The sequence below is a fragment of the Capra hircus genome, assembly GCF_001704415.2.
Source record: "Capra hircus breed San Clemente chromosome X unlocalized genomic scaffold, ASM170441v1, whole genome shotgun sequence".
Classification (NCBI taxonomy): Eukaryota; Metazoa; Chordata; class Mammalia; order Artiodactyla; family Bovidae; genus Capra; species Capra hircus.
In genome coordinates this window covers 50,464,263-50,473,876 of record NW_017189516.1, presented here as the reverse complement: position 1 = coordinate 50,473,876, position 9,614 = coordinate 50,464,263, and the positions used below count along the sequence as shown (strand labels likewise).

The 9,614-nt window shown below is 47.9% G+C and overlaps 1 protein-coding gene across 1 annotated transcript in view; it reads left to right on the top strand.

The window, feature by feature from the left end:
- The first annotated feature begins 219 nt into the window (after positions 1-219).
- The window catches only part of MAP3K15 (mitogen-activated protein kinase kinase kinase 15), a 105,931-nt gene continuing 96,536 nt past the window's right edge, over positions 220-9,614 (top strand). Inside the window, 6 exon segments of the mRNA XM_018043632.1 lie at positions 220-249; positions 251-304; positions 306-364; positions 366-402; positions 404-484; positions 486-588. Of these exon segments, the coding sequence (XP_017899121.1) occupies positions 220-249; positions 251-304; positions 306-364; positions 366-402; positions 404-484; positions 486-588 (364 nt within the window).

The window sequence follows — 9,614 nt, the reverse complement described above, 5'->3', positions numbered from 1 at the left end:
CCCCCGCCTCCCGCCTCCCGACCGAGCCTTCAAAGGGCGCCCGGGGGCTGCGGGGCAGGAGCTTCCGCGTGCGGCCCAGGAGCCCGCCATCACCTGTCGCGTCGCGGGGGCCACCGGCGGGCGCTGGGTCCCTCTAACTCCCTTCCCGCGTCCGGGAGCAGGTGCCGCCGCCGGTCACTCGCGCCGAGGTGGGACCAGGAAGGGCGCGCCGGCGGCCACATGGAGAGCGGCGGCGGGGCGCCCCCGGCGGGGGGCGGTCGGGGCGGCGGCCGAGCCCCCACAGTGCCCGCTGCAGCCGGTGGCGAGGGCGTGGCGGGGCCGCCGGCCCGCTGGAGCCCGAGGGGGCGGCCGAGGGCGCCGGGGGTCGGAGGCGAGGGCGCGGGCGCGGGCGGGCCGCGGCGGGGCGCTGCGGGCAGTATACGTGCGCAGCGAGAGCCCCCGGGGCGGCGCGGCCGGCGGCCCCGAGGCGGGGGCGCGCCAGTGGCCTGCTGCGGGCCTGCGAGGCGGAGGGCGCCCACCTCATCTCCGTACCCTTCGGGGAGCTAGACTTCGGGGAGACGGCCGTGCTCGACGCCTTCTACGACGCAGGTGAGGCGGGTTCCCCTCTCTCTCCCACCCCACTCCTCCCAACTTTCCTTAGCACTCGCGCCGCCAGAGCACCAGCTCCTCCCTATCCTAGCACCCCCTGACAGGACCGGCCCTACCTTCTGGAGAGGCGAGAGCAGGGGGCATTGTACCCTTTTACACATAAGAAAACAGAGACCCCTAGCATTTATATTTCTTTATTCTTCAGTTTTCTTTAACAATCAGATGACCCAAGAAATAGCCTGTGACCCAGACGAGGCCTTGTCCCCTCCCCTCTAGGTATTCTACTCTTACTTTCTCCCTTCTATGGGTCCCAACCCTGGCTCCACATTAGAATCCCCTCGGGGCGCTTTAAAAAGCTTCTGTTGCCCAGACCAATGACAGCAGAACCTGAGGCCTCAGGATTGTTGAATGCTTCCCAGGTGATTCCATTTTGCAGCCAAGAATGGAAATCGATGTTACAGTGGGGGTGGGGGTGCATCTCTTGGAAATATCCCCCGTGTTCTTTTTTTTTTTTAAGAGTTTTTTTGGTGTGGACCATTTGTAAAGTCTTTATTGAATTTATTACAATAGGGTTTCTGTTTATGTTTTGATTTTTTGGCCACAAGGCATGTGGGGGTCTTAGTTCCCCCACTAGGGATTGAACACTGCACCTCCTGCATTGGAAGAAGTCTTCGAGACTGGACAGCCAGGGAAGTACCCCCCCCCCCGTGTTCTTTTGCACACTTATCACAGCTGTGCTGTACACCAGTGTGGCAGATGTATTTTGTTCTTTCTGAAGTGTTCCTGGCTTTAGGATCTCCTCCATTGCTGGAATGGGACCCTCAGCTCACTCAGCCTTAAATCTGTACTTGTGGTTGGCACGAGTTACTCCAGGTATAGAACGGATTGTTGCTTGGCTGTTTTCCTTACGTAACCTTTAGAAGCTATGTGACAAGCTCTGGCACTTGGGTGACATTCACAAACATTGCATTGTGAAGACAGTAGTTTACCTGGGAGCCTGTGCCTTGGTTTCTCCACGGGTCAGACAGGAGCACCATGCCTGCCCTAACCCAAAAGCACCTGAGAAGGGAGATGGAGAATCTCTTTAAGGGGCCAGCCACACTGTGCTGATGAGGTGGTGAGCTAGCTTTATTACCGTCCATTCTTTGCTGGGATCTGTTTTCTGGCAGAGCAAATGCTCCCCAGCTGGAAGGGGGGCGGGTAGCAGGCTTGTTCAAAACAAGTGGCAGCTGGGCCCTTTGAAAATGCTCCCTTGACTTTTCTGACCACTCGGAGTTGACTTCAGCACAGCATCTTTTTTAGAAAAGTTGTTCAGGAGCCACTTCACTGGGAACCACTCGGTTTTCTCAACTTCTGTTCATTCTCTTCTGAAAATGAAGTTGAACAGACTCTTCTCTGAATGGTTAAATGTCGCTTTGACCATTAGGCACAACTGTAGCCTCCTGCCTGCTGGTGCTCTGAAAATTGGCGTGCAGTGGCTTTGCTTCTCTGTGGTGTGGGTGTGGGTGTGGAGTGAGTGTGTAAAAAACAAGCCTCATCTACTACCAGAACTGCTTCTGTCAGGTTGGGTGTGATGGTTCATTCAGGCAGAGATCTTGGGCTTTCAATTCCAGAGCCACACAAAGAGCACATGGTCTTTTCTTGTTCTGGGTCCTGATTGCCTAGAATTTTCAGCTTCATTATGTACCCCCTTTCATTGACCTGGGCCTGGTCTTGAATAAATTATTTTTCAATACATCATCATAACTAATAATTTCTTCTCATAGGTTTGATGAACAGTACATAAAACTTGAGTAAATGGGTTCATGGATTTAAAACAGACGCCCCACCACCACTATCACCACCACCTTCCACTGGCGTCCTAATCTCTGCCATTCACACAACATTTTCGTGTCTCCACCAAAAAGATACAAATCTGTCACTGGCTTCTTTGTAAAATTTCTAAAACCTTGCTGTCTGATATGTTAGCCCCTAGCCACAGGTGGCTTTTTACATTTAAGTTAGTTTAAATGCAATAAAATAAAAGTTCCTCATTTGCCGCATTTTGAGTACTCCACACACACAGTGAGGAGAGTGTTTTCCTCATTGAGGAAGGTCCCACCAGACGGTGCTGTTCCAGAAAAATGCTTGTAGGAGAGGGGAACTACCGAACTGTCCTAAGTGTGTTTGGGGGGATCATAGATGTGAAATTGAAGCACTTCCTGTCTCCTGAGTCGGAGCAAGTCAAGGCTGGCTTGGATCATGTTTTCCCGTCTCCTTGTGCAGTTTTCTGTAATCCTTTGTGGGTCAAAAACAGGTTATATGTCACCAGTGCCTGGGTGATTTGATGGGCTGCAGGAGAGCCATCAACCTGCAAGGGCGCATGTGGGCACTGCTTCGAGAGACAGCCCCTGCAGGCCACGAGGGCTGAGGACCATCTCATCGGCTTTTTTTAAAAAATTATTTATTTAGTTTTGGCTGTGCTGGGTCTTTGTTGCTGTGTGCTTTTCTCATCGTGGCAAGTTGGAGCTACTCTCTAGTTGCAGTGCATGGACTTCTCATTGTGGTGGCCTCTCTTGTTGCGGAGAGTATGGGTCTGGAGCTTCAGTTGTTGCAGCTCCTGGACTCGAGAGCACAGGCTCAATAGTGTGGCTCAGCGTCTTAGTTGCTCCACGGAATGTAGGCTCCTCCTGCACCAGGGATCAAACCCGCGTCTCCTGCATTGGCAGGCAGATTCTTTACCACTGAGCCACCAGGGAAGCCCTCATCGCCTTTTTGTTTTTTTAATTATGGCAAAGTGTATGTAACATAAAATTTGCCATTTTAACCATTTTTCAGTGTGCATTTCAGTAGCATTAAACCCAGTTGCCCTGCTGTGCAGCTATCACCACTATCCATCTCCAGAACTTCTTCATCATCCTGAACAGAATCTCTGTACCCCTTAATAACTCACAACTCCTCACTCCCCCAGGCCCTGGTAACCCCTGTCCTTCTGTCTGTCTCTATGAATTTGGCTGCTCCGGATGCCTTGTATGAATGGACTCATACAGTATTTGTTTTTCTGTGTCTGGCTTATTTCAGTTAGCATGATGTCTTAGGGTTTTGTGAATGATGCTGTCATAGGTGGATAATTTCTATTCAAGTCTCTGCTTTCACATTTTTGGGTATTTACCTGTACATGAAATTGCTAGGTACAATATGGTAATTCTGTGTTTAACTTTTTGAGGGACATTCTTTTTACATTAACAGAAGTGGTGGTCATCTCTGTGTGCCTTTGACGGACCCTTTCTTGTTTTGTTTTTTAACATCCATCCTCAAAGATGAGAGTCTCAAGTGCAGTAAAACTATCAATTCAGCAAGTGTGGATCCATCACTCGATTACTTCTAGGATTTGGAGAGCAAAGCATATCTGGTTTTTTGTTTTATAGGAGAAACCCCTTCTTCTGGATATGCCTTGATGCCTTTTGTTGAGGTGCCCATTTCTGTACTTTAACAGAATTCATGATCATGACTTTGCCTGGCATACTGTGTGTGTTGGGTACCGAGCAGCCTCCCTCCTGGGGGTCCTCAGTGCTTGTGAACATACCAAAAACTCAGACATCCTGCAGGAAGGAAACCTGGGTAACTGTCTCAGGGTTTCTAAATGTTTCAACCAGGGAAACTGTTCTCCCACAATGCTGTCATTGGATACACTTATAGTGTGAACTCTTAGACTGAGCTCTGGCCCAGCAGAGCACAATGCCTGTATCTCCTGGGAATGCACCTTATTATTGATGTAGGTGTCCTCTCCAGTTAGTTTCATTAATGACCAGTCTAAGGACCTACACCTAGATGCTGAAATGGAGCTGTCTTGAGTTAGCTATTAACTGCTCAGATGACAGAACAGCCTGTTTACTCAGGCCCAGGGACTGGGTGAGCTTCCCATTCCTGGTGTGTCTGGCTCTGCCTACCCTCTGTCCACTCTGAACCTCACTTGCAAGCTACTTTCCTGACTCGGGGCCCTGCTTTTGATTTTTTGTTCAGCAATGTTCACAGTGATTTTAAACGTGAAGCAGTATTGTCACCTGTGACAGGAAATCCTTGCATTTCCTGGACATTGATTCAAAGACTACGACATCAGTATCCCAGTTAGTTATTTGACTTTGATGATTCCCTTGTTCTGGCAAGAGTCATTTGGAGGATATCAAGTGTGGCAGAGCTAGGCGAGGGGTCAGGAGATTGATTTTGCTCATTGTTGCTGGGAAGTGGGGACTATGTTTTCAGCACCCAGTGAGTCTATTGTGGGATGTATGAAACTAGCTTTGGCCAATGAGGTGTATTAGTGATGTCTGTCACTTTCAGTCAAGGCATGGCTTGTATGTAGATCTTCACATACTTTCTTATCCCTTTCTGTGGTCTCCATGGGGACCTTGGAGGTTGACTGCAGAAGATAACAGTGACACGAGATGGAAGGTACCTGGATCCCTGAACCACTCTTTTGAGGACAGTTGTTGGACCAGGATCATCCACTTTCGGATTTTCAATAAGCAAGAGAGAAGCTTTTATTTAGTCAGGTTCCTAAGACTTGGGGTGGTTTTTTGACAGTGATAAGAGAGTACTACTTGGGTTATGAAAATATAGCCCAACAGCTAGAAAGTTGTCTCCTAGGGCATGGCTTTCCAAGAGAAAGCCAAGCCATGTATCATCTCATGTAATGGATTGTCACTGGTAATAATATATGCCAGTCATGGGGCCCCTAACTGTGCTGCTGTGGACCTTGAAAATAGAATGTAAATGCTTGGACCGTCAGGTTCATGCCAGCAATGGGAGGAGACATTCTAGGTTCTCTCCTGGTTTCCCTGGTATTGGAGACGAGGTTATTTTTTCCTTCTGATTAAATGATACTGCACTGGAGAAGGAAATGGCAACCCACTCCAGTGTTCTTGCCTGGAGAATCCCAGGGATGGCGGAGCCTGGTGGGCTGCTGTCTCTGGGGTTGCATGGGGTCAGACACGACTGAAGCGACTTAGCAGCAGCAGTAGTGCTTCTGTTAGTTTGTATCTAACAGTAACATTGAAACTTTTGCAACAAAAAAGAACATAAAATGGTTTAAAATAAGGCCAGCTCCAGTTCCTTTCACTCCCCTTTATGTGGGTTGTGTCTTGCTTCACCTTCCATGATGTTACTCATAAATTTATTAGCTTTATGCGTTATGTAGCATGGAGAGTGCCCACCAGGCTTCCATAGATGTTTCCACATTGCCTGGTCTCCCCTGCAGTTAGCTGGGCTTCTTATGATGAGCGCTGCCCAATGGAATGTGAGCAGCATCAACAAGTGTCACTTGGAAAGCAGGCGAGTCAGATGATACACCACCACCAAATCTTTGCCTCTATCAGGACAGACTTGAAGGCTGTGTGTTCAGGATGGTAGTTAAGCCCCTGAAATGTGGGGGATTTGTCTGAGGTAGCAGCATCACCTAGCTCCTCCTGACTCAGATAGCTTGCTGTGTATTCTGCTAGAAATGCTTGCATGTTTCTCAGCTAACTTTAATCCACAGGTGCATTGGCTCCTGCTTGCGAAAGAGACTTAAAGATGTCTTAATACTTCTAAGAATTTGGTACACACTCTTTCCTCACTGGGCTTCCCTGGTGGCTCAGAGGTTAAAGCCTCTGCCTGCAATGCAGGAGACCTGGGTTTGATCCCTGGGTTGGGAAGATCCCCTGGAGAAGGAAATGGCAACCCACTCCAGTATTCTTGCCTGGAGAATCCCATGGACGGAGGAGCCTGGTGGGCTACAGTCCACGGGGTCACAAAGAGTCGGACACGACTGAGCAACTTCACGTTCACTTTCACTTTCCTCACTGTTCTGGAAAATGCATAAATTTCAAAGGAAGACAGTCCTCTGGGACACGTGGCAGTGTTTTTTCTAGAATGTGTGTCATCTATACCTGCCCAGGAGACTGGCCACATCTATTTCCAGCAGAACTTAAGGGCATGAAATCATTAGTTTAGCAGTTCAAGTCAGAAATCTAGGAATCAGTCTTGACTCCACCCTGTCCCTCATTGCCAAATCCAACCTACTGCTTCCAAATGGTTCTCAAACCCGCTTTACTTCTCTCTGCCTGCCCCCTCCCACCATCGTAGTCCAAGCATTGGCTTCTCTCATTCAAGTTACTGCCAACAGCTTTGTAACTGATCTTTCAAGGTTGGGCCAATCTTGGTGGATTCCAGTCCATGTCATCTGCTTAGAAGCCACTGTATCCTGGCAGCCTCCACTGTCCCAAACGCATTCAGCCTTCACATCTCAGGTCTTCAGAGAAGCCTTCATGGACTTCTATCCCTGTCTGTTCATTGTGTGCACACTGTGGTTTTGTTTCTTAGCAAGTAACACAATTGTGGTTACATAATTACTGACTCAATGTTAGATGTTCTGTCTGACCGTGAACTCTTCAGTGACAGGGAACCAGATGCAGTTTTCTTTGTGACTCTTTCCTAGGATTATCCATCCAGTTCCTTTTTAGACTGTCTCAGTGGACACAGACAACAGTTGGTTTCTCCTGTTGAGATAAAGCAGATCTGTCAAGGACTCCCAAAAGGAGTCAATGTAACTCCTTGTAGAAACTGTGTTGAAAATGGTGGCCAGGCCTGGATACAGTGCAGTTGTGATTTTGTTAAAAAATAAGAGATATCCTGATGACACATTTCTGGGTCTGACTCTTTCTCCTGGGTGGTACCTATGAAACAGAAGAGACTGGAAGGACTCTGGACACACTGGACTGGAAACAGTGGTTTGGACTGTGTGCTGTGAATACTAATTCTTATTGTTTGTCAACATTTTCTATAATGTTTATTTTCTGTGCCATGAATGTGATTTTATTTTAAGAAAGTGCAGTAGGAGATTAAAGATGTGGTTGTAAGTCAGAAGCCTTTTTCCACTCTCCCTTCCTCCTGACTGGCTCAGGCAGCAATGATTGTATGTCCAGGGACCAGAGCACACGAGCTCCTGGCTGGGCCTCAGCTGGATTTGACTGCTGGCTTGCCCATGGGGGCCCTTTGCTGACCCTCCTTCCTTTTGAACCACTTTTTCTGCTACTGACTCAGCCTTGAACCTGGAACTTTCCCCAACTCTTAGTCATGTGAACTGGCTGATGAAAAGCATCACACCTGTAGCATTGAACTGAGGCATTGCTGTGGAAGCCTGGAGTACGTGCAGTGGGTAGATGGATATTTGTGGGCTGGCCTGCTGTGTTACTGGCTGTATATTATTTGTTACAAGGGAAAACACATTTTCAATTCCCAGTAGTCAATTTACATGTTTTTGGAATACAAACCATAAACTATCTTTTAAAGCCTCCTAAGTATCAGGCTTTAAGAGAGGTGCCATGTAAATCTTAGGCAGACAGTACAGGTGGGAGATGACTGAACTTCTGCAAAGCAAGCTGGAAAACTTCTTGTTTCCCAGTCCCTTCAACAGGTTTTGAGCTCTTTGGTGTGACAGGGCTTGGCAGAAATGCCTGGTGGTTACTGGGGCTTGGCTGGTGGTGGAGAGTTGTAGAGCAGACAGGAGTTGAGCTGTGGCCCTTGGCAAGAAGCAGAGTTCACTCAGGAGTTGAGGTCTGTGAGAGGGCAGCGCAAGGGGGAGGCAGAGCTGGACACAGTGGTGGAGGAGTAAGCAGGAGCATTCAACATAGAGTTTTTTTTCTTCTCTTCAGTGTTTTTAATTATGGTAAATTTCAAGCATGTACATTACCCAACTTCAACAATTATTAACATTCTGCCATCTTTTCTTCTTGATCTTGACCCACCCCTCACCCCTTACTTGATTGCACTTTTAACCATTTTTAGTGCAGAATGTATGTACATTGTAATGCACAATCTTAGTTGTACAACTTTGAGAAATGACTAAACCCAGGTAACCAAAGCCACTCACAATATAGTTTCCATTTGCCCAGAGAGTTCCCTCATATCCCCTCCCATTCATTCCCCTTTTCACTCCCATTCATGGCCCCAGGTAATGACTGTTATGCTGTCACTTTAGATTAGATTTGCCTTTTCTAGTCGAGAAGGAAATGGCAACCCACTCCAGTATTCTTGCCTGGAGAATCCTATGGACAGAGAAGCCTGGCAGACGACAGTCCATGGGGTGACAAGAGTCGGACATGACTTAGCAATTAAACTGCCTTTCCTAGAGTTTTGTTAAATGGACCAAGACGGTGTGTACTCTTCAGTATTGGACTTCCTTTATTCAGCATGACATTTTTGCAATCTGTCCATCTGTATTGTTGCATGTTATCAGTAGTTTGTTCCTTTAGAATGCCAAGTGCTATTCCACTGCATGAATATTGGTTTAGCCATTCTCCTGTTGAAGGGCATTTGGGTTGTTCCCAGTTTCTGGAATAGAGCTGCTGTGGACATTTGTATATAGGTCTTCTTGATGGCAAATGTTGTCACTACTTTGGGGTAGATACCTAGGAGTGGAATGGCTAGATCAAAGGGTTGTTGTTGTTGTTTAGTTGCTAAATCTTGTCCAACTCTTTGTGACACTATGGACCGTAGCCCACCAGGCTCCTCTGTCCATGGGATTGTCCAGGCAAGAATACTGGAGTGGGTTGCCATTTCCTCCTCCAGGGGATCTTCCCAACCCAGGGATCAAACCCAAGTCTCCTGCATTGCAGGCAGATGCTTTACCATCTGAGTCACCAGGGAAGCCCCAGATTCCAGATCAAAGGGTAGGTGTAAGAAACTTCCAAACATTTTTTTTCAAAGGGGTACCATTTTATATCCCTTGCACCAAAAGCCACCAGAGTTCTGGCAGCTCACAACACTTTGTGCTAGTGAGCTTTTCTATTTTGGCCCTGCTAGTTGGGAAATGTGGTGGTTTCTCATTGTGGTTTTAAGTCACCTTTCCTTGACGATCAGTGATGTTGAACACCTTTTCGTGTGCTGTTTGGCCATGCAGATACCTTGCTTTGTGAGGTGTCTATCGAAGCCATTTACCACCATCCCATTCCCCACTCCACCCGCACACTGGGAGCCTGCCATCTTAACCACTCAACCAGCAGGGAAGT